Consider the following 25189-nt stretch of genomic DNA (forward strand, 5'->3'; position numbering starts at 1 on the left):
GTGCCGAACCTTTAACCTATTCTAAGATCTAACTAACTACCTACCCTTCATTGTACTATCATCCATGTACCTATCCAAGAGTCGCTTAAATGCCCCTAATGTATCTGCTTCTACTACCACCGCTGGCAGTGCATTCCACGCACCCACCATTCTCTGTGTAAAGAACCTACCTCTGATATCTCCCCGAAACCTTCCTCCAATCACCTTAAAATTATGCCCCCTGGTGATAGCCCTTTCCACCCTGGGAAAAAGTCTCTGACTATCCACTCTATCTATGCCTCTCATCATCTTGTACCCCTCTATCAAGTCACCTCTCATCCTTCTTCGCTCCAATGAGAAAAGCCCTAGCTCCCTCAATCTTTCTTCGTAGGACATGCCCTCCAGTCCAGGCAGCATCCTGGTAAATCTCCTCTGCACCCTCTCTAAAGCTTCCACATCCTTCCTATAATGAGGCGACCAGAACTGAACACAATATTCCAAGTGTGGTCGAACCAGAGCCTTATAGAGCTGCAGCATAACCTCGCGGCTCTTAAACTCAATCCCCCTGTTAATGAAAGCCAACACACCATACGCCTTCTTAATGACCCTATCAACTTGGGAACAACCCTATCAACTTCTTGTTGTCATAAAAATCAGACTTTTTGTCTTCAGCCACTAACTTTCAGACCTTTTGGTCTTTGGCCACTCTCACCCCTGGGCACAGATTATTGCCCTGTGAATTTGCTCAAGAAATGCAAAGTGGTTTGGAACAACTGATTCCCCATGAGATTACTGGTGCAGTGGAATCAAACTGCTGTACCATCACCAGCCACTCGAGGGCAGCTGTGAGTCTGGACCAGAGCAGCAGCTGAGAGCAATGTTCAGGTGAGTTCAACAACACCTTACATTTATATAGAACCTTTAGCAGAGTAAAATATCCCAGGACACTTTGCAGAGAGGGGTGGAGAGGAGGGACTTCAGTTATCTGGAGAAGCTGGGATTGTTCTCCTTAAAGCAGAGAAGGTTAAGGGGAGATTTAATCGAGACGTTCAAAATCAGGAAGGGTTTTGATGGAGTAAATAAGGAGAAACTGTTTCCAGTGGCAGGAGGGTCGGTAACCAGAGAGACACAGATTGAAGAGAATTGGGAAAAGAACCAGAGGGGGAGATGAGGAGATTTTTTTTTTACACAGTGAGTTGTTGTGATCTGGAACGCGCTGCCTGAAAGGGCGGTGGAAGCAGATTCAATAGTAACTTTCAAAAGGGAATTGGATAAATAGTTGAAAAGGAGAAATTTACTGGGCTGTGGGGGAAAGAGCAGGGGGGGAGTGGGACTGATTGGAGAGATCTTTCAAAGAGCCAGCACAGGGACGATGGGCTGAATGGCCTCCCTCTGTGCTACCTGATTCTGTGAGAAGGGAATTAATTTGACACCTACACAAGCTCCACCCAACCGATACCTGTTTGAGAATTTCCTGCTATGACTCAGAAATACAGCCCAGGAAGTCAGCATTCCTTCTTGTGAAATGTTTCCTGGAACTCTGTTCTAAACTCTCTGTGTTAGTTTCTGCCTCCTTTTATTTACTGGTTTCTCTCTGTGTCCTGCAGTTATATTGTGAGTTAATATTGCTCAGGATTCAGCTTTCCTATTTCCCACTCAATCCTTCTATCTCTCCTTTTTCTGCAAGGATAGGCTCAGTGTGAAGGGGATTGGCTTCGAAAACTCTCCAGCTGGAGCATATCAGACCCTAAAATCTGTATCAGGACCTGTAAACCATATTGGGGTCTGAAGAAGGGTGTTGCATTTCTGACATTACAAAAGTGATGGCATCTGAATGAATGGAAATAATTTGATTACATTCTTGAATTTAATGAATGATTATAGAGAATGTAGATTTAGAGATACATCACAGTCCCCAGATTGTGCACCATCTCCATTACTCATCAGTGTTTCCATAAATCACATCTTCAAGATGCAAAAAATTGCTTGATTAATGCACCAGCAGCAACTCCAGCAGCAGCTCCAACAGCAGCAGCAGCACTGACAGGAGCAACAACAACAGCACCACCAGCACAGACAGCAGCAGCAAAACTGGCAACAGGAACACCATATAGGAGTTTCTTCACCTGTGGAAAGAGATTGTATCAGTTAGAGATAGAAACAGACACCACGGTGAAGATGGTTTAAATGACTCTGTATATACTCTGCTGCATCATTGATTCCATGATCCCTAGTGACCTTCCCAATCCATTTAACATCTGCCTTGGTCTCCATTCCCATTCCCTGGAATAACCCGGGAATTCTGGCCTCACCCACAATGTCTCCATCATTCCCCATCTTACCATCCATACGGGATGCCTCATCAGCATTCTCTTGGCCAAGATCTGTAATAAAAACCAGCGACAATAACCTTTCCACAACATAGCTGGACCTGATGAGCTGAATGATCTCCTGTACTGTTCCGACTCTTTAATATTTAATATCTTTATCCAAAAACACAAACAAAACACAACATACAAACAAAAATAATCTATTCACCTTGTGCATTCCCTTAGCGCCTGTCTTGCAGGTGCCTTTGCCTGTTCTAGTGCTCCTACACAGTGTTACCCCAGTGGCTGCAGCCTGGCTGGGGAAGGCTGCTGACATTCACTGGGGAGACTGCAGATGACCTTGCAGGACATCCCTGAGCAGCTCTAGACCTTGTGGGCCCGGTTTCAGACTGCAACATCTCGGTATATGTGGCACCAGTCTGGGCTGTCTGGCTGACAGGCAACAGCCGGGGCGGCGCAGTGGTTAGCACCGCAGCCTCACAGCTCCAGCGACCCGGGTTCAATTCTGGGTACTGCCTGTGTGGAGTTTGCAAACCCAAGGGTTTCCTCAGGGTGCTCCGGTTTCCTCCCACATGCCAAAGACTTGCTGGTTGATAGGTTAATTGGCCATTATAAATTGCCACTAGTATAGGTAGGTGGTAGGGAAATATAGGGACAGGTGGGGATGTGGTAGGAATATGGGATTAGTGTAGGATTAGTATAAATGGGTGGTTGATGGTTGGCACAGACTCGGTGGGCCGAAGGGCCTGTTTCAGTCCTGTATCTCTAAACTAAACTAAACTGCTGGAGTGGCAGTGGTGGGTGCAAGAATGTTGTCATCTGAGAGAGGACAGCCAAGGGAGAGGGAGGCAGTTGCATAGTGGTAATGTCACTGAATTAGTAATCCACAGCCCAGGCTAATGCTCTGTGGACATTGGTTCAAATCCTACCACAGCAGATGGCAAAATTTGAATTAAGTTAATAAATCTGGAATTCAAAAAAATAAACTAGTCTAATAATTACCATGAAACCATTGCCAATTGTTGTAAAAACCCATCTGGTTTACTAATGTCATTTAGGGAAGGAAATCTGCTGTCCTTACCTGGTCTGGCCTACATGTGACTCCAGACCCACAGCAATGTGGTTGATTCTTAAAATGGCCCTCTGACTCTGAAATGGCCTAGCAAGCCACTCAGTTCAAGGCAATTAGGGATGGGCAATAAATGCTGGCTGAGCCACTGATGCCCACATCCCACAAATGAATTTTTTAAAAATGTTGGTGCCGGGGTGAGCAACGTGTCCGTGGTAAAAATTTTGAAGTCTGACTGGTAATTTCAGAAATGAGAAATTTCCCATTGACTTCTTCTTTCCTGACAAGTCGGACTTTAAAAACATTCACAGCTGCCAGGGGCTGGAGCAATAACATGGCTTCGGAACTCAGGACTCAAGACGGGGAGAGAGGAGAGAGATGGATACAGAGAGAGGGGAGAGAGATGGATACAAAGAGAGGGGAGAGAGATGGATAGAGAGAGGGGAGAGAGATGGATACAGAGAGAGATGGATAGAGAGAGAGGGGAGAGAGATGGATACAGAGAGAGAGGAGAGAGCTGGATACAGAGAGAGATGGATACAGAGAGAGGGGAGAGAGATGGATACAGAGAGAGGGGAGAGAGATGGATACAAAGAGAGGGGAGAGAGATGGATAGAGAGAGGGGAGAGAGATGGATACAGAGAGAGATGGATAGAGAGAGAGGGGAGAGAGATGGATAGAGAGAGAGGGGAGAGAGATGGATACAGAGAGAGAGGAGAGAGATGGATACAGAGAGAGGGGAGAGAGATGGATACAGAGAGGGGAGAGAGATGGATACAGAGAGAGATGGATACAGAGAGAGGGGAGAGAGATGGATACAGAGAGAGGGGAGAGAGATGGATACAGAGAGAGGGGAGAGAGATGGATACAGAGAGAGATGGATACAGAGAGAGATGGATACAGAGACAGAGGACAGAGATGGATACAGAGAGAGAGGAGAGAGATGGATACAGAGAGAGGGGAGAGAGATGGATACAGAGAGAGGGGAGAGAGATGGATACAGAGAGAGGGGAGAGAGATGGATACAGAGAGAGGGGAGAGAGATGGATACAGAGAGAGGGGAGAGAGATGGATACAGAGGGGGATCGGGATTGAGAGAGGGAGAGAGAGAGCAAGAGGGGAGAGAAAGAGATTAAGATCACACTTGACAGATGGACATCTATCCAGATTCTATGCATCGCTACATCAAGTGTGTGGGCAGACATTGTCCACTTGTGAAAGCAAAAACAGTGCCAGGTATCTCACTAAATAGGGAGAAATACGTTTTAAATCGGACTGTGTTTTGATGGCATTAGGTTGGCTATACACTTAATATACAGATTAACTGCCCACATGTCCGTGGCTGAGTCAATAATTTTATCAAATGTCCGTGGTACAACATGTTGGTGCCTATCCGGCAATGTTACTGAAGACCTGTGCTCCAGAACTTGCCGTGCCCCTAGTCAAGCTGTTCCAGTACAGCTACAACACTGGAATCTACCCTGCAATGTGGAAAATTGCCTGTACACAAAAAGCAGGACAAGTTCAACCCAGCCAATTAGCGCCCCATCAGTCTACTCTCAATCATCAGTAAAGTGATGGAAGGGGTCATTGACAGTGCCATCAAGCGGCACTTGCTTAGCAATAATCTGCTCAGTGACGTTCATTTGGGTTCCGCCAGGGCCACTCAGCTCCTGACCTCATTACAGCCTTGGTTCAAACATGGACAAAAGAGCTGAACTCAAGAGCTAAGGTGAGAGTGACTGCCCTTGACATCTAGACAGCATTTGACTGAGTATGGCATCACGGAGCCCTCGCAAAACTGAGGTCAATGGGAATCGGGGAAAACCCTCCACTGGTTGGAGTCATACCTAGTGCAAAGTAAGATGGTTGTTGTTGGAGGTCAATCATCTGAGCACCAGGACATCACTGCAGGAGTTCCTCAGGGTAGTGTCCCAGGCCCAACCATCTTCAGCTGCTTCATCAATGACCTCCCTTCAATCATAAGGTCAGAAGTGGGGATGTTTGCTGATGATTGCACATTGTTCACCATTCGTGATTCCTCAGATACTGAAGCAGTCCATGTAGAAATGCAGCAAGACCTGAACAATATCTAGGCTTGGGCTGATAAGTGGCAAGTAACATTCGCACCACACAAGTGCCAGGCAATCCCCCACTATCAACATCCTAGGGGCTACCATTGACCAGAAACTGAACTGGAGTAGCCATATAATTACCGTGGCTACAAGAGCAGGTCAGAGGCTAGGAATCCTGAGGCGAGTAACTCACCTCCTGACTCCCCTAAGCCTGTCCACCATCTACAAGGCACAAGTCAGGAGTGTGATGGAATACTCTCCACTTGCCTGGATGGCTGCAGCTCCAACAGCACTCAAGAAGCTTGACACCATCCAGGACAAAGCAGCCAGCTTGATTGGCACCCCATCTACAAACGTTTACTCCCTCCACCACCGACGCACAGTGGCAGCAGTGTGTACCATCTACAAGATGCACTGCAGCAACTCACCAAGGCTCCTAAGACAGCACCTTCCAAACCCGTGACCTCTACCAACACGAAGGACAAGGGCAGCAAATGCATGGGAACACCACCACCTGCAAGTTCCCCTCCAAGTCACACACCATCCTGACTTGGAACTATATCGCCGTTCCTTCACTGTCGCTGGGTCAAAATCCTGGAACTCCCTTCCTAACAGCACTGTGGGTGTATCTACCCCACATGGACTGAAGCGGTTCAAGGAGGCAGCTCACCACCAACTTCTCAAGGGCAATTAGGGATGGGCAATAAATGCTGGCCTGGCCAGTGATGCCCACATCCCATGAATGAATAATAAATAAAAAAATCCCTGGTTCATGCACCATGGAGCCATTGCCACTCTCAGCTCAGCAATCCTATTAATCTGTGGACAGATTGCCTGCCTGTCCCATCGAACACTGAGATCCAGACCCACAATGGCAGCTGTCTGTGCCTGCATGGCAGCAGGCATGGATCTCATAACCTCAGTCTGAGCTTCTGCAACATTGAGATGTTGGTTGCTTCTGCCTGTGTTGTGTGGAAGCTGGGTCCACAAGTGCAGTCATTGAGTTGGCCAGCACTGTGCCACATTGGAACCAGACTGCTCCATGCTGCTTGCTGTTGACAGGAAACTATCTGGCAGGCCTATCAATGAGCAAAGTATCTTGGTGTGCATGTTCATCGTCATTGTTCTGTAGGCCGCCCTTTCGAGGTCTTCATCTGAGTCCTACATAGCAGAACGCACCTGCAGCCTTATCCTCCAGAAAGCTGATACACCTGTGATCCTTTCTGCTTCTCCTGGTAACTCACCATGTGCAGATCCCAACCCTACACTTCCTTCTAAAGTTAGCACAATGTCAGAGTGAGACAGGGTCTCTTCACCAGTGGTGTAGTGTTGCTCTCAGCCTTCTTCTTGGGGCTGCTTTATCTGACCAGATGGCCATTCATGTGTGTCTGACAGAAGAATATCACAATGGAGGGTTGGGAAGAGGGGCTGGGGGTGGAAAGAAAGAGGTCCATGGTCACACCATCAGCATGTTGCTCACCATGCCAAATAGCAGGATGAAGGTGTGCTGGGATTTGAGAAGGGGCTTAATTCTCAATGTTCTCAGTGATACTGGATGCTTCAGGCTCTGTCACAGCCAGCCACACAATGCGGAGCACCATCTCCTCCACAGGGCTCAGGGGATGCTGGCCTGTCCTCCACTGTCTGCCCTGCTCCCTTCTATTGTGTACGGACTTGTCCAGCAAGAGAGGGAGGAATATCCATGAACCACGGAGTCCTCTGGTCTCTCTGCTTCATTTGTTTCTTCTTGCAGTCAACTGCAGTACTGGCAGTCAGCAGCAACCTCCTTTCAGTCAGTGAAGCTTCCCTTTAAGAGGGGCAGACTGTCTTTAATAGCTGGGGTCCAGCCTCACATACTGTTAGGCCCCCTGTGATTGTGCAGCCAGCCAAGAGTGTGGGTTGCATCCAGCTGGATACTGCTGTCTGTCAAATGAGGAGGCAGCATGATGTTAGCGTTGCTGACTGCATTAACGATACCAGGCACAGGAAGATCATGCAACATGACCCCCATGTGCAAAAAGAGGTGCAGACAAAATTTCAGCCCCTTGTATCAAGGTGTCTCAGGTACATGGAAGGATAGCTGCTGGCTGGGAGAGCTGAGGCACACCAGATCCCCCAATCTATAACTACCTGTGGAATCTACTCACTAAGATCTCACATTGTAGACCTGCTATTGTAAATCTCTGGAAGAAACACACGGCACTACAGTCTGCATTGCTACTGTAAACTAAACTTTATTATTGGCTGCTGCTAGTGGCACACTTCACATGCTGCACCAAGCATGGCCTCGAATAAACAAAACACTACATATTAAATGAACAATACACCACACTCACCTGAAATGATTCTTTTTTACCATATCGAAGTTCATTGACAAAGTGTTCACAGTTTGCTGTTGTTATTTTGTACTCCATTTGGGTTCCAACCTTTGCTGTAGCATTTTCTATCATCTGGTCAACAGGTAATGGTTTCCATTTCGTGTCAGAATTGTTATTGATACGGTAATGATCATTTCCAGCAACCTCAGACAGAAGCTGTCTTCTCACCTCACCATTTGCTGTACAGCTGGACGATCCAAAACTTGATACTGCATTAGAACCTCCATCGAGAAAATATATTAAATGAATGGTTTATTGAAGCTGATAGAATACCCAATGTGGGTACAGTTAAAGGGGTGGAACCTGGGCTGGGTACAGTTAACGGCAATGAGTTACTGAAGCTGATAAAATATCCCCATTAGATACAACTTACAATTCTCTGGCACCTTTCAGAGTAAATGTCCCAAGTTGTTTCAGGGAGGAGTGAAATGAGCAGCAGAGGTTAGTGAGTTCAGGAAGCTGAGCTTAGCTTAGCTTTGTTCACAGGGAGTTTGAGGCAGTGGGAGAGCAGTGTCAGGTAGTGGCAGAACAGGGTAGAGGAATCTGGGGGAAGTCCAACTACAGATATGGCCGACTGGTTTCCCCAGCTTTGGCCAGTTTAGTCTATAAGAAGTCCAAATTTAGCTGACCTCTAAATGATTGGGGGTAGGGTCATGACCCCTCACTGACTCCACCCCTGCTGGCAGGTGCAGGGGTTTAGGGACGGAATTCCGGTGCTTGATGCCAAAATCTCTGTCACCAAGAGTGAAGGATGGGCAGTCCCCAGGAATCTGAGCTCAGAACGGTGTCATAGTCTAATTACACCCTTCTTCCAGTGGTGAAACTGCAGCACCTCCTCTGGTGAAAGATTGTAATTACAGTGTGACGTTTACATATAAATGTGGACACAGCAACTTAGGATAGAATGTGGCAGATTTAAGATTTATACCTTTATTCTGCCAATGGAACAGGGTGTTGAATCTAAGTACAAAAATCTGTTAGCTCTTACCTGTAGTTAAGTGGATAACATATCCATCTCCAACATACATGGCCCAGTGTTGAAAATTACCTCGGGTTATTTCGATCAAATCTCCAGGATTAGGTTGAGGGGATGACTGGAAACAAGATGGGTTTTACATTAGAAGTCAGCGTGGGCATTTGAAAGTGTATTTATTTAAGGTTCTTTGGCTTCTTGTGGGTAGGGAACAGAATAACAACAATAACTTGCATTTATGTAATGCTTTTAATGTTGTAAAACATCCATAGTGCTTCACTGGAGATTTACCAGACAAAATGACACCGAGCCAAAGAAGGAGGCATTAGAACAGGTGAGCAAGAGCTTGTTTTGGAGGAGAGAGAGGTGAAGAGGAAATAGTTTCTCCCTATCAACCCTATTGAATCCTTTAACAATTTTAAACCCCTCGATTAGATCACCACTTAATTTTCTATTGTCGAGGAAATACAAGCCGAGTCTGTGCGACCGGTCCTTGTAATTTAACCCTTTTATCCTGGGGTCATTCTGGTGAATCCCCACTGCATCCCCTCAAAGGACAATATATCCTTCCTGAGGTGCAGGGCCCAGAACTGAATGCAGTCACAGATGGGGTTTAAGCAGAACTTTATAAAAACTGTAACATAACTTTCACCCCTTTCTATTACGGTCCTCTGAGATAAGGCCAACATTCCAATAACTTTTGTTATTCCTGCTTGTAGCTGTCCATTAGCTTTTAGTGATTCCTGAAGTTGGCTGCTCTGCTTCTCAACATTTAAAACAGTGACATCTTGTAATGATCTCAAACACTGTGAGGAACTAAGAATGGATTCAGAAGAGATAGTTCAGGAGCTATGGAATGAGTTAGATAAGGTATGTGAGTGAGCAGAATGATGAGGGCATGCCAGAAACATACCTAAAAATGAGGTAAAACAAGAAATGCTGGATTCACTCAGCAGGTCTGGCAGCACCTGGTCAAGCTAAAACACAGGACTATTTGCATGCCAAACAGCGGAAGCAGCATGTGATAGACAGGGCTAAGTGGCCCCACTTCTCCTTTTACCATTGTTATACTATTGCCTGTAGAAAACTTTTAGATTCCGTTTTATGTTAGCTGTGATTCTCTTCTCATACTCTCTCTTTGCTTCTCATTTGTTTTCTCACTTCCCCTCTGAGCATTCTATATTCAGTCTGATTCCCAATTGTATCAACCACATGACATCTGCCACATGCAGCCTTTTTCTGCTTCATCTTACTTTCTATCTCCTTCATCATCCAGGGAGCTCTAGGTCTGTTTGTCCTACCTTGTCCCCTCATGGGAATATACCTTGACAGTATCTGAGCTATCTCCTTTATAAAGCCAGTTCATTGTTCAGTTACAGTTTTGCCTGCCATTCTTTGATTCCAATTTACTTGAGCCAGATCTGTTCTCACACCATTGAAATTGGCCCTTTCCCAATTAATTATCTTGACTCTGGAATGCTGCTTGTCCTTGTCCATTGCTAATCTAAACCTTATGATACTATGACCACTTTAAATGTTCCTCTATTGACATTTGATACACGTGACCCACCTTATTCCCCAGAACCAGACCCAGCAATGCCTCCTTCCTCACTGGATTGGAAACATTGGGTGGGGGACTTCAATGTCCATCACCATGAGTGGCACGGTAGCACAACTGCTGGCCGAGTCCTAAAGGACATAGCTGCTAGACTGGGTCTGCGGCAGGTGGTGGGGGAACCAACACGAGGGAACAACATACTCGATTTTGTTCTCACCAATCTGCCTGCCGCAGATGCATCTGTCCATGACAGTATTGGTAGGAGTGACCACCGCACAGTCCTTGTGGAGACAAAATCCCGCCTTCACATTGAGGATACCGTCCATCGTGTTGTGAGGTACGACCACCGTGCTGAATGGGATAGATTTCGAACGGATCTAGCAATGCAAAACTGGGCATCCATGAGACGCTGTGGGCCATCAGCAGCAGCAGAATTGTACTCAACCACAATCTGTAACCTCATGGCCCGGCATATCCCCCACTCTACCATTACCATCAAGCCAGGCGACCAACCCTGGTTCAATGAAGAGTGCAGGAGGGCATGCCAGGAGCAGCACCAGGCATACCTCAAAATGAGGTGTCAACCTGGTGAAGCTACAACCCAGGACTACTTGCATGCCAAACTGCGTAAGCAGCATGCGATAGACAGAGCTAAGCGATCCCATAACCAATGGATCAGATCTAAGCTCTGCAGTCCTGCCACATCCAGCCGTGAATGGTGGTGGACAATTAAACAACTAACTGGAGTAGTTGGCTCCACAAATATCCCCATCCTCAATGATGGGGTAGCCCAGCACATCAGTGCGAAAGATAAGGCTGAAGCATTTGCAACAATCTTCAGCCAGACGTGCTGAGTTGATGATCCATCTCGGCCTCCTCCTGAAGTCCCCAGCATCACAGATGCCAAACTTCAGCCAATTCGATTCACTCCACGTGATATCAAGAAACGACTGAAGGCACTGGATACTGCAAAAGCTATGGGGCCTGACAACATTCCGGCATTAGTACGGAAGACCTGTGCTCCAGAATTTGCCACGCCCATAGCCAAGCTGTTCCAGTACACTACAACACTGGCATCTACCCTGCAATGTGGAAAATTGCCCAGGTATGTCCTGTACACAAAAAGCAGGACAAATCCAACCCGGCCAACTACCGCCCCATTAGCCTACTCTCAATCATCAGTAAAGTAATGGAAGGTGTCATCAACAGTGCCAGCAAGCGGCACTTGCTTAGCAACAGCCTGCTCAGTGATGCTCAGTTTGGGTTCCGCCAGGGCCACTCAGCTCCTGACCTCATTACAGTCTTGGTTCAAACATGGACAAAAGAGGTGAGAGTGACTGCCCTTGACATCAAGGCAGCATTTGACCGAGTATGGCATCAAGGAACCCTAGCAAAACTGAGGTCAATGGGAATCAGGGGAAAAACCCTCCGCTGGCTGGAGTCAAAGCTAGCGCAAAGGAAGATGGTTGCGGTTGTTGGAGGTCAATCATCGGAGCTCCAGGACATCACTGCAGGAGTTCCTCAGGGTAGTGTCCTAGGCCCAACCATCTTCAGCTGCTTCATCAATGACCTCCCTTCAATCATAAGGTCAGAAGTGGGGATGTTCGCTGATGATTGCACAATGTTCAGCACCATTCGCGATTCCTCAGATACTGAAGCAGTCTGTGTAGAAATGCAGCAAGACCTGGACAATATCCAGGCTTGGGCTGATAAGTGGCAAGTAACATTCGTGCCACACAAGTCCCAGGCAATGACCATGTGCAACAAGAGAGAATCTAACCATCTCCCCTTGACAATCAACGGAATTACCATCGCTGAATCCCCCATTATCAACATCCTAGGGGCTACCATTGACCGAAAACTGAACTGGAGTTGCCATATAAATACCGTGGCTATAAGAGCAGGTCAGAGGCTAGGAATCCTAAGGCGAGTAACTCACCTCCTGACTCCCCAAAGCTTGTCCACAAGGCACAAGTCAGGAGTGTGATGGAATACTCTCCACTTGCCTGGATGGGTGCAGCTCCAACAACACTCCAGAAGCTCGACACCATCCAGGACAAAGCAGCCCGCTTGATTGGCACCCCATCTGCAAATATTCACTCCCTTCACCACCGACGCACAGTGGCAGCAGTGTGTACCATCTACAAGATGCACTGCAGCAATGCACCAAGGCTCCTTAGACAGCACCTTCCAAACCCACGACCTCTCCCAACTAGAAGGACAAGGGCAGCAGATACATGGGAACACCACCACCTGCAAGTTCCCCTCCAAGTCACACACCATCCTGACTTGGAACTATATTGCCGTTCCTTTACTGTCGCTGGGTCAAAATCCCGGAACTCCCTTCCTAACAGCACTGTGGGTCTACCTACCCCACAGGGACTGCAGTAGTTTAAGAAGGCAGCTCACCACCACCTTCTCAAGGGCAATTAGGGATGGGCAATAAATGCTGGCCTGGCCAGTGACACCCACATCCCATGAATGAATTTTTAAAAATTATCATTTTTCTTCCATCGGATGTAGGCATCACTAGCATTTGTTGCCCATCCCTAATTGCCCTTGATAACTGAGTGTCTTGATCAGCCATTTCAGAGTCAACCACATTGCTGTTTATCTGGAGTCACATGTAGGCCAGACAAGGATGGCAGATTTCCTTCCCTAAAGGGCATTAGTGAACCAGATGGATTTTTGTGACAATTGATGATAGTTTCATCACACCATGACTGAGAGGAGCTTTCAATTTTTATTCATTAATTGAATTTAAATTCACCAGTTGCAGTGGCGGGATTTGAAACCATTAACGTTGGCCTTTGGATTACTCATTCAGTGAAATCACCACTGCCTGAAAGCTTGTTAGACATAGAGCTGAGTTGAGGTTAATGGTGGTAAACATAAAAAATGTCAAGGCCAAACTTACGTTATCCATTTTGTGTAGTGATTCAGTACTGTGTTCAAGAATTAGATGGCAGTTAACAGTCTCTCTCCCTTAGAGTTCCACAATACTTCCAGACTGGAATCGATAAACAATACGGCTTTCTTTATAAAGTCCTCAGCTATTGTATTCTGTATTCTCTGCACCAATTTTTGACTGTATATATAGTTCTCGTCTAAATTGAGTGCACTGACGCTTGTTTCAGTTTCGAAATCACTCAGGTACAAACAGATTCTTGTGAGTGAATATTTGTTTACGCAGTTTATCAGTCATTCTTCTTCCCTGTCCAGATTAACACCTTTTGATATTCCTGGCCTGCTGGTAGCTCCTCTTGTCTAACAAAGCAACTCCATCTTACAGCTGTGATAAGAAAGAACTTGCATTAATATAGCGCCTTTCACAATCAGAATCAGGCATTCTGATCTATTCAGTAGCTTCAGTTTTGGGGTAACCTTATCTGGTTTACAGCCCATCCCCCACCTATGCTGTTACCTGCTGAGTTTATACCCGTCCGACTGGTTTTTCAGCTTTATTGTTCTACAGACTGGTTCCTGATCAGAAATTCACTCTCCTGGGTGGAAGTCCATTCCTCCACCACTTCTGGATCTTATAGTGACCTCCAACTTCACCACCGTTTTTCTGTCCATGATTGATTCTCCAAAACTCTCATAGAATCGTAGAATGGTTACAGTGCAGAACGAGGCATTCAGTCCTCTGTGTCTATGCCAGCTCTATACAGAGCAACTCAGCCAATCCCACTCCCAAGGTCTTTCCCCGTAGCACTGGAAATTGTCTCTCTTCAGTTGCTTATCCAATTTTTTTGTGAAAGCCAGCATTGAACCTGCCACACTTTCCGGCAGTGTATTCCAGATCCAAACCACTCGCTGCGTAAAAACGTTTATTCTTCTGTCGTTGTTGGCTCTTTTCTTATTCAACTTAAATTTCTGTCTTCTGGTTCTTAACTCTTCCGCCAATGGGAGTAGTTTCTCTCTGTCCCTCTCTCTCTCTCTCTACTCTGTCTGGACACGTCATGATTTTGAACATCCCCATCAAACCTCCTCTCAACCTTCTCTAAGGAGAACAATCTCAGCTTCTATCCATGCAATTGAAGCCCCTCATCCCTGGAACTATTCTCATTGGGGCGGCGCAGTGGTTAGCACCGCAGCCTCACAGCTCCAGCGACCCGGGTTCAATTCTGGGTACTGCCTGTGTGGAGTTTGTAAGTTCTCCCTGTGTCTGCGTGGGTTTCCTCCGGATGCTCCGGTTTCCTCCCACATGCCAAAGACTTGCTGGTTGATAGGTAAATTGGCCATTAGCAATTGCCCCTAGTATAGGTAGGTGGTAGGAAAATATAGGGACAGGTGAGGATGTGGTAGGAATATGGAATTAGTGTAGGATTAGTATAAATGGGTGGTTGATGGTCGGCACAGACTCGGTGGGCCGAAGGGCCTGTTTCAGTGCTGTATCTCTAAACTAAACTAAACCCTTTCTGCAGCCTCTCTAAAACCTTCACATCCTTCCTAAAGTGCAGGGCTTGGAATTGAACGCAGTACTCCACTTGATGCCAAACTTCATTTCCATGGAAATACCTCCAGCAGTGTATCCTCCGACATTCTACCCTTCAAATAGCTTCTGCACTCACTCGCCCTCCAAACCTGATACTCCAAGCTGACTCTGCCTTATCATCAACTTTATCCCAACCCGGGACCTGTGACTTTAACTCTGAACCTCCTCTTATTGTCTTCTCTCTCTCTTCCCCATTTTATACCAGGACTGATATATTCCACTGCTGCTATGGAACCACATTGATGTAACTTGAGTTTCCCTGTGTCCATTCCTGTGTCCATTTCACTGCTGCCCATCACTTCCATTTCTCTTTTCTCCCGCTGTGTTTTTCTTCCTTTCTCTTTACCTCTCCTCGGCTCCGCTCTCCTGTCATCATGACTCCTCTCATTTCTCCTTCTCAGGTACTCTTGGGTAACCTTTCTCCCACCCAAATCCCTACCCCACCCCTAACTCATCACTCCTCAATGTTTCCATTCTCCTGCAACGGACCCAGGCTTGACTCCCTTGTGGATCACCCCATCACTCACCCAACAGCAATCCCTGATACTCTGGACTCACCCCTTAACATCTTGTATTACACCTCACCCACACACACACACCTCCCAATTATGTCAACAATACACTCATCTGTATAAACCTGTGCAAAGCTACAGCTATTCAGCTGTTCAAGGTACACCATCCAATCACACTGACACAGTCAGTGAGATTCTGCCCTCTTTCTTGCAGGAGGAGGTTGCCCACTACTGAAGGGAAACCCAAAGGACTGACGGAGGAACAGCACACATCCACCTCCTCAGTGCCCTCGAGGAGGTGATCCACAGAATAATGGGCACCAATACTACAGAGGCAGTGGCTCTGGTGCTGCCGAGACCAGTGAAGATGATGGTAAGTTACTGCCTTATACACCTTCTCCACTCCACTCACTCCTCACCCTTATCATGAAATGGAAACTGCATGTAGTGTGACTGTGGAACTCCTGCTTTCCTCCCCACCGCCCCTTCCCTCACCCCAACCTTCCCCTTATGCTTTTGTATTTTCAGATAGTCAAGAACTGTCAGCTGCTCAGCCACTGCAGCCTCAGGAGGAAGGGTGAGAGGGAGAGGAGACCTCTGATGAAGAAGCACTGTCACTTGACCTTACACTCACAGCCACCAGCTCAGATACTGGCACGGAGCAAATGTTGGAGGTTAATGTAGAGTTGGGATCTGCACGTGGTGAGCCACCGGGCACGAATGGGCTGCAGCCAAGACAGAAAAATGGACAGTTCGTGTGTCAACTGCCTGGAAGGTGAGGTCGCAGATAAATTCTGCTGCAGGGTGTTCAGATAAGGATCTCATTGAGGTGGACTATAGGAGAACGCTGTTGAGCATTCACACTGAGATGCTTGGTACATTGGCAGGCCTATTAGACAGCCTCCAGTGATTGGCTAGGAGCATGGAGCCACCCAGCTCCACAGGGCATCACACAGAGTTTTAGACCCCATCCTTTCCACCAAGTGGAGGAAGGGAATGGGAAGGATCTCTGTGATTAACACTAAACATGACTGCCTCCCGCTGTAACTACAAACCCTCTGGCAGACGGCCCAGTCCAGTTCATTTCCATTTCGGTCACTGCCAGTTCCCAATATCCTCCTTCCATTTATTGTTGGGGGAGTCCACTCTGAACGTTACTGTCACTCGTGTTCTTAACAGCAAAGCTGGAGTGAGGACAGGACAGAGTGAGAAGCCGGTCTGCTGGTGTACTGTCCCTGCTCCTCTCGCCAGACATGGGCACCTCCTACCCTCTCCCTCTCTCTCTTCTCCCTTCTCCTGTCCTAGAACGTGCAGGCTCCAGATACCCCATTGTGTCCTCAAATTCTGAGACTGTGAACCAGACATGTTGTATCCCAGGTAAGAATGACCCAACAGCAGAGTTTCACCTGGCCAAGGAGCTTCTCTGTGGGCTTGTTCTTGATCAGTTGCCCGTGACTTTGGTGAACCCCTTGAAACTGTCTCATGAACTGCAAGGGGACCACAGACCCTCAGTTGTGAACCCCTTCCCTACTGTATGCCCCAGTCACCAGGGTTTCTTCGCTGAATGACAGGTGCCTGTTTCATGTAGGAGCCATTAGCTTTTGCACTGGAATGCTGTTTTGGGGCTGCATTAGAGTGCTAAAGTGGGAGTTTTGTGACTGAGGGTAATTAAGGGTTAGTTTTATCTAAAGTCTAGTCTTTTATTTAGCAAATTAACTTAACAGTTGCTGTTTGGGTTGGAGAAGGTGAGTTTTAGACCAGCTTTAAACAGAGTTCACTCAGGCTCCGCTTGCAACTGCACCTTGTTAATTAGATAACTGGCTTAGACCAGTTTTCAGGGGCTAGAGTCAGACAGTATAAAAGTGGGCCATCTTACAGCGCTGACTTCGTTTGCACTTGAGTGCTGACTTGGGGCTGCATTAGAGTACTTAAGTGGGAGTTTTGTGACTGAGGGAACAAGGAGCTCCTTTCATTTCCTACCTGATCTCAAAGAGCATGGGGGAAGCTGAGAGTTTCCAAAGAGCACGGCTGACTGGTGAGTAAGGTCTGGTGAGTATTTTTCAAACTGGATTGAATTATAAGTCATTGTTTTAGCAAGATTCAGTTGATTTATTTTTTATTATAATAGTCTTCTAAAGTTTTAAATTTAAAGGGTTTAGTCATGGCAGGAGAACTTAAAGCCTCTTGCTGCATGTGGGAATCCGGGAACATTTCCAGTCCCCGGGACCAGCCTGTGTGCAGGAAGTGTGTCCGGGAAGCTCAGGTTTCAGAGCTGGAACGGTGGCTGGAAACACTGGAGCATCCACGAGTCTGAGAGCATTGTGGATAGCACGTATAGAGAGGTGGTCACACCGCAGCTGAAGGGACTTGAGGAAGGAAGGGAATGGGTGACCACCTGGCAGTCCAAGAGAAATAGGCAGGTAGTTCAGGAGACCCCTGGGGTCCCGCTTGCAAATCGGTATTCCATTTTGGAGGCTGATGAGGCTGGTTCCTCCAGGGAGTGCGGACAGAGCCAAGCTACTGGCACCAGAAACAGCCTGTCTGCACAGGAAGGGGGAAAGAGAGGAAGAGCAACAGTAATAGGGGATTCTCTAGTCAGGGGAACAGATAGGCGCTACTGTGGCCATCAACGTGATTCCAGGATGGTGTGTTGCCTCCCTGGTGCCAGGGTCCAGGATGTCACTGAACGGCTGCAAGGCATCCTGAAGGGGGAGGGTGATTAGGCAGAGGTCATGGTACATGCTAGTACCAATGACATAGGTAGAAAGAGGGATGAGGTCTTGCATCAAGAATTCAGGGAGTTAGGCAGTAGACTGAAAAGCAGGACCTCTCAGGTTATAATCTCTGGATTACTCCCAGTGCCACATGCTAGTGAGTATAGAAATAGGAGAATAGCACAGATGAATGCGTGGCTTAAGAGTTGGTGCAGGAGGGAGGGTTTTAGATTCCTGGACCACTGGGACTGTTTCTGGGGAAGGTGGGACCTGTACAAGCGGGACGGTCTACATCTGAACCAGAGAGGGACTAACATCCTTGCTGGCGGGTTTGCTAGTGCTGTTGGGAGGAGTTTAAACGAATTTGGGAGCGGGAGTGGATGCAGACTCCTAGCAGAATAGGGACACAGCTAAACACAGGAAAGCAAACAAGTCAGAGGGGATACAGCGGAAGTAAGTTTCAAGGGAGTAAGACCAGGATGGATGGCCTCTACTTTAATGCCAGGAGTATTACAGGTAAAACGGATGAGTTAAAGGCAAGGATTAACATGTGGAATTGTGATATAGTAGCCATCACGGAGACATGGTTGAAGGAGGAGCAGGATTGGCAGCTCAATATCCGGGATATAGAATCTTCAAGCGAGACAGAGGAGGGGGTTTCAACAAAGCCTTTGACAAGGTCCCACATGGGAGACTTATCAAGAAAGCAAATGCACATGGGATACAAGGTAACTTGATAAGGTGGATTCAAAATTGGCTTCGCTGTAGGAGACAGAGAGTGATGACAGACGGCTGTTTTAGTGATTAGAAGCCAGTGTCCAGTGACGTACCACAGGGATCTGTGCTGGGTCCCCTATTGTTTGTCATTTATATAAACAACATAGATGACTATGTGGGGGGTAGGATCAGTAGGTTTGCAGATGAGACCAAGATTGGCCGAATGGCTAACAGTGAGGTTGAGTGTCTTGGGTTACAGGAAGATATAGACAGGATGGTCAAATGGGCAGAAAAGTGGCAGATGGAATTTAACCCTGAAAAGTGTGAGGTGATAGACTTTGCAAGGAGTAATGTGACACGGAAGTATTCAATGAATGGCCTGACACAGGGAAGTTCTGAGGAACAAAGGGACCTTGGCGTGTTTGTCCATAGATCTCTGAAGGCAGAAGGGCAGGTTAATAGGGTGGTGAAAAAGGCATATGGGACACTTGCCTTTATCAATCGAGGCATAGATTACAAAAGCAGGGAGGTCATGTTGGAGTTGTATAGAACTTTGGTAAAGCCACAGCTGGAGTACTGTGTGCAATTCTGGTCGCCACATTATAGGAAGGATGTGATTGCACTGGAGGGGGTGCAGAGGCAATTCACCAGGATGGTGCCTGGGATGGAACATTTAAGCTATGAAGAGAGGTTGGATAGGCTTGGGTTGTTTTCGCTGGAGTAGAGAAGACTGAGGGATGACCTGATCGAGGTGTACAAGATTATGAGGGGCATGGACAGGGTGGATAGGGAGCAACTGTTCCCCTTAGTTGAAGGGTCAGTTACGAGGGGATACAAGTTTAAGGTGAGGGGCGGGAGTTTTAAGGGGGATTTGAGGAAGAACGTTTTTACCCAGAGGGTGGTGACGGTCTGGAATGCCCTGCCTGGGAGGGTGGTAGAGGCAGGTTGCCTCACATCCTTTAAAAAGTACCTGGGTGAGCACTTGACACATCATAACATTCAAGGCTATGGGCCAAGTGCTGGCAAATGGGATTACGTAGACAGGTCAGGTGTCTCTAATGCAGCGGTGCAGACTCGATGGGCCGAAGGGCCTCTTCTGCACTGTATTATTCTGTGATTATGTGATCCTGTGATTCTGTCTTGAAGGCACAGATAGGGATGAGAAATTTCCACAAAATGGCAGATTTCCGACATTGGGGTTTTGGAGGTTCGCCATTGACTTTTCCCATTCCGAGTTTGAGCAAAAAACGGCTTTAAAAAAAATGTGTTCCAATTTTTTTTTTAAGCCGGTCTTTTGCTCAAAGTCAGAAAGGGACTGAGGGGTGGGGGAGAGAGAGAGCTCAGGTAGGGGGGGCGGATTGTTGAGAGAGAGAATGAGACTGGGGAGGAGGGAGAGAGAATGTGGTGGGGTAGAGCGAGTGAGACTGTGGAGGAGAAACAGTGAGACTGGGAGTGAAAAAACAAAGAGAGACTGGGGGGAGAGAGAGAGAGCGACTTGTGGGGGAGAGAGGGTGAGACTTGGGAGAGAGACAGACGGGGGAGAGAAGGAGGAGAGAGAGAGTGAGACTAAGTGAGAGAGTGAGTGAGACTAGTGGGAGAGAGAATGAGACTGGTGGTGGAGAGAGACGGGGGAGAGAGAGGGTGAGACTTGGGAGAGAGACAGACTGGGGGAGAGAGAGAGAGTGAGACTAGAGGAGTGAGAGAGAGTGAATGAGACTGGTGGTAGAGAGAGACTGGTGGGAGAGAGAGGGTGAGACTTGGGAGAGAGACAGAGACGGGGAGAGAAAGAGAGAGTGAGTGAGACTAGGGGAGAGGGAGAGTGAGTGAGACTGTGGGGGGAGAGAGAGACATAAACTGGGGGGAGAGAGACAGAGAGACTGGAGGGAATGAGACAGACTGGGGGAGAGAGAAAGAGAGAGAGACTGAGGGGGAGAGAGAAACCACAAAGAGAAAAGCGGACAAAGATGGGGGGACACAGAGCAGGGGGACATAAAGAGGGGGAGAACAGAGAGGGAGAGAGACATACACACATGGAGAAGCACAGAAACAGACACAGAGAGGGGAGAGACAGAGACACGGTGGGTGGGGTGGTGTGGTGAGGGAGAGAGAGACACAGAGCGAGAAAGACGCAGAGAGAGGGGGAGAGAGAGAAAGAGAAAGACCAACACAGAGAGGGAGAGAAACTGAGAGGGGAGAGAGACACACACAAAGAGGGACAGACAGACAGAGAGAAGGGAGAGAGAGTGAGCGCGATCACTCCTGACAGATAGACATCGATCTAGAATACTACATCAGATGTGCGGGAAGACATTGACTACTTGTGTAAGAAAAAAACAATGCCAGATATCTCACTAAATCAGTGTTCAACTTAGTGACGAGAAAGTAAGTTAATAAATTAGTCTCCTCATTTAAAGCTTGTTCATGAAATGCACATTTTTTTTGTTTTAATAGTAAATTAAATTTCTAATGCCTTTACCTTTCCAAAAATTTGCGAACTGGCCCCGTCTGTAGGACAAACGTTGTAATGTGGCCCTTAACTTGGAAAGGTTGGACACACCTGCAGTTTCCGACCTTCACACCCAAAAGACAGGCCATAAAAAAAGTCATGACTGTTAGTTTCACTGACAATTGCTGTGAATAGGAACTACTGCCTCCACCCTTCTGGACAGCTACTTGGTTTTCTGGCAGACTTTTTACAAAAAATCAGAGCTGGCAGTTCTGGTCTTAAAATTTACTTCATCCTTCATACTTCTAGGATGTACTAAATTGTATTATAGAACATAGAACAGTACAGCACAGTACAGGCCCTTCGGCCCACGATGTTGTGCCGAACCTTTAACCTATTCTAAGATCTAACTAACTACCTACCCTTCATTGTACTATCATCCATGTACCTATCCAAGAGTCGCTTAAATGCCCCTAATGTATCTGCTTCTACTACCACCGCTGGCAGTGCATTCCCCGCACCCACCATTCTCTGTGTAAAGAACCTACCTCTGATATCTCCCCGAAACCTTCCTCCAATCACCTTAAAATTATGCCCCCTGGTGATAGCCCTTTCCACCCTGGGAAAAAGTCTCTGACTATCCACTCTATCTATGCCTCTCATCATCTTGTACCCCTCTATCAAGTCACCTCTCATCCTTCTTCGCTCCAATGAGAAAAGCCCTAGCTCCCTCAATCTTTCTTCGTAGGACATGCCCTCCAGTCCAGGCAGCATCCTGGTAAATCTCCTCTGCACCCTCTCTAAAGCTTCCACATCCTTCCTATAATGAGGCGACCAGAACTGAACACAATATTCCAAGTGTGGTCGAACCAGAGCCTTATAGAGCTGCAGCATAACCTCGCGGCTCTTAAACTCAATCCCCCTGTTAATGAAAGCCAACACACCATACGCCTTCTTAATGACCCTATCAACTTGGGAACAACCCTATCAACTTCTTGTTGTCATAAAAATCAGACTTTTTGTCTTCAGCCACTAACTTTCAGACCTTTTGGTCTTTGGCCACTCTCACCCCTGGGCACAGATTATTGCCCTGTGAATTTGCTCAAGAAATGCAAAGTGGTTTGGAACAACTGATTCCCCATGAGATTACTGGTGCAGTGGAATCAAACTGCTGTACCATCACCAGCCACTCGAGGGCAGCTGTGAGTCTGGACCAGAGCAGCAGCTGAGAGCAATGTTCAGGTGAGTTCAACAACACCTTACATTTATATAGAACCTTTAGCAGAGTAAAATATCCCAGGACACTTTGCAGAGAGGGGTGGAGAGGAGGGACTTCAGTTATCTGGAGAAGCTGGGATTGTTCTCCTTAAAGCAGAGAAGGTTAAGGGGAGATTTAATCGAGACGTTCAAAATCAGGAAGGGTTTTGATGGAGTAAATAAGGAGAAACTGTTTCCAGTGGCAGGAGGGTCGGTAACCAGAGAGACACAGATTGAAGAGAATTGGGAAAAGAACCAGAGGGGGAGATGAGGAGATTTTTTTTTTACACAGTGAGTTGTTGTGATCTGGAACGCGCTGCCTGAAAGGGCGGTGGAAGCAGATTCAATAGTAACTTTCAAAAGGGGAATTGGATAAATAGTTGAAAAGGAGAAATTTACTGGGCTGTGGGGGAAAGAGCAGGGGGGGAGTGGGACTGATTGGAGAGATCTTTCAAAGAGCCAGCACAGGGACGATGGGCTGAATGGCCTCCCTCTGTGCTACCTGATTCTGTGAGAAGGGAATTAATTTGACACCTACACAAGCTCCACCCAACCGATACCTGTTTGAGAATTTCCTGCTATGACTCAGAAATACAGCCCAGGAAGTCAGCATTCCTTCTTGTGAAATGTTTCCTGGAACTCTGTTCTAAACTCTCTGTGTTAGTTTCTGCCTCCTTTTATTTACTGGTTTCTCTCTGTGTCCTGCAGTTATATTGTGAGTTAATATTGCTCAGGATTCAGCTTTCCTATTTCCCACTCAATCCTTCTATCTCTCCTTTTTCTGCAAGGATAGGCTCAGTGTGAAGGGGATTGGCTTCGAAAACTCTCCAGCTGGAGCATATCAGACCCTAAAATCTGTATCAGGACCTGTAAACCATATTGGGGTCTGAAGAAGGGTGTTGCATTTCTGACATTACAAAAGTGATGGCATCTGAATGAATGGAAATAATTTGATTACATTCTTGAATTTAATGAATGATTATAGAGAATGTAGATTTAGAGATACATCACAGTCCCCAGATTGTGCACCATCTCCATTACTCATCAGTGTTTCCATAAATCACATCTTCAAGATGCAAAAAATTGCTTGATTAATGCACCAGCAGCAACTCCAGCAGCAACTCCAACAGCAGCAGCAGCACTGACAGGAGCAACAACAACAGCACCACCAGCACAGACAGCAGCAGCAAAACTGGCAACAGAAACACCATATAGGAGTTTCTTCACCTGTGGAAAGAGATTGTATCAGTTAGAGATAGAAACAGACACCACGGTGAAGATGGTTTAAATGACTCTGTATATACTCTGCTGCATCATTGATTCCATGATCCCTAGTGACCTTCCCAATCCATTTAACATCTGCCTTGGTCTCCATTCCCATTCCCTGGAATAACCCGGGAATTCTGGCCTCACCCACAATGTCTCCATCATTCCCCATCTTACCATCCATACGGGATGCCTCATCAGCATTCTCTTGGCCAAGATCTGTAATAAAAACCAGCGACAATAACCTTTCCACAACATAGCTGGACCTGATGAGCTGAATGATCTCCTGTACTGTTCCGACTCTTTAATATTTAATATCTTTATCCAAAAACACAAACAAAACACAACATACAAACAAAAATAATCTATTCACCTTGTGCATTCCCTTAGCGCCTGTCTTGCAGGTGCCTTTGCCTGTTCTAGTGCTCCTACACAGTGTTACCCCAGTGGCTGCAGCCTGGCTGGGGAAGGCTGCTGACATTCACTGGGGAGACTGCAGATGACCTTGCAGGACATCCCTGAGCAGCTCTAGACCTTGTGGGCCCGGTTTCAGACTGCAACATCTCGGTATATGTGGCACCAGTCTGGGCTGTCTGGCTGACAGGCAACAGCCGGGGCGGCGCAGTGGTTAGCACCGCAGCCTCACAGCTCCAGCGACCCGGGTTCAATTCTGGGTACTGCCTGTGTGGAGTTTGCAAACCCAAGGGTTTCCTCAGGGTGCTCCGGTTTCCTCCCACATGCCAAAGACTTGCTGGTTGATAGGTTAATTGGCCATTATAAATTGCCACTAGTATAGGTAGGTGGTAGGGAAATATAGGGACAGGTGGGGATGTGGTAGGAATATGGGATTAGTGTAGGATTAGTATAAATGGGTGGTTGATGGTTGGCACAGACTCGGTGGGCCGAAGGGCCTGTTTCAGTCCTGTATCTCTAAACTAAACTAAACTGCTGGAGTGGCAGTGGTGGGTGCAAGAATGTTGTCATCTGAGAGAGGACAGCCAAGGGAGAGGGAGGCAGTTGCATAGTGGTAATGTCACTGAATTAGTAATCCACAGCCCAGGCTAATGCTCTGTGGACATTGGTTCAAATCCTACCACAGCAGATGGCAAAATTTGAATTAAGTTAATAAATCTGGAATTCAAAAAAATAAACTAGTCTAATAATTACCATGAAACCATTGCCAATTGTTGTAAAAACCCATCTGGTTTACTAATGTCATTTAGGGAAGGAAATCTGCTGTCCTTACCTGGTCTGGCCTACATGTGACTCCAGACCCACAGCAATGTGGTTGATTCTTAAAATGGCCCTCTGACTCTGAAATGGCCTAGCAAGCCACTCAGTTCAAGGCAATTAGGGATGGGCAATAAATGCTGGCTGAGCCACTGATGCCCACATCCCACAAATGAATTTTTAAAAA

The 25189-nt window shown here is 47.0% G+C and overlaps 1 protein-coding gene across 1 annotated transcript in view; it reads right to left on the reverse strand.

Annotated features, from left to right (window-relative positions):
• Nucleotides 1-1366: 1366 nt before the first annotated feature.
• LOC137355889 (phospholipase A and acyltransferase 1-like) overlaps nt 1367-25189 on the reverse strand; it is a 39286-nt gene continuing 15463 nt past the window's right edge. Inside the window, exons 4-6 of the mRNA XM_068021503.1 lie at nt 8820-8925; nt 7790-8052; nt 1367-2105 (exon numbers count right to left, since the gene is read on the reverse strand). Of these exons, the coding sequence (XP_067877604.1) occupies nt 1947-2105; nt 7790-8052; nt 8820-8925 (528 nt within the window). The 3' untranslated portion in view covers nt 1367-1946. The remainder of the gene's footprint in view (nt 2106-7789; nt 8053-8819; nt 8926-25189) is intronic.

The sequence above is a fragment of the Heterodontus francisci genome, chromosome 44 (genome assembly GCF_036365525.1).
Source record: "Heterodontus francisci isolate sHetFra1 chromosome 44, sHetFra1.hap1, whole genome shotgun sequence".
In the NCBI taxonomy this organism is placed as follows: domain Eukaryota; kingdom Metazoa; phylum Chordata; class Chondrichthyes; order Heterodontiformes; family Heterodontidae; genus Heterodontus; species Heterodontus francisci.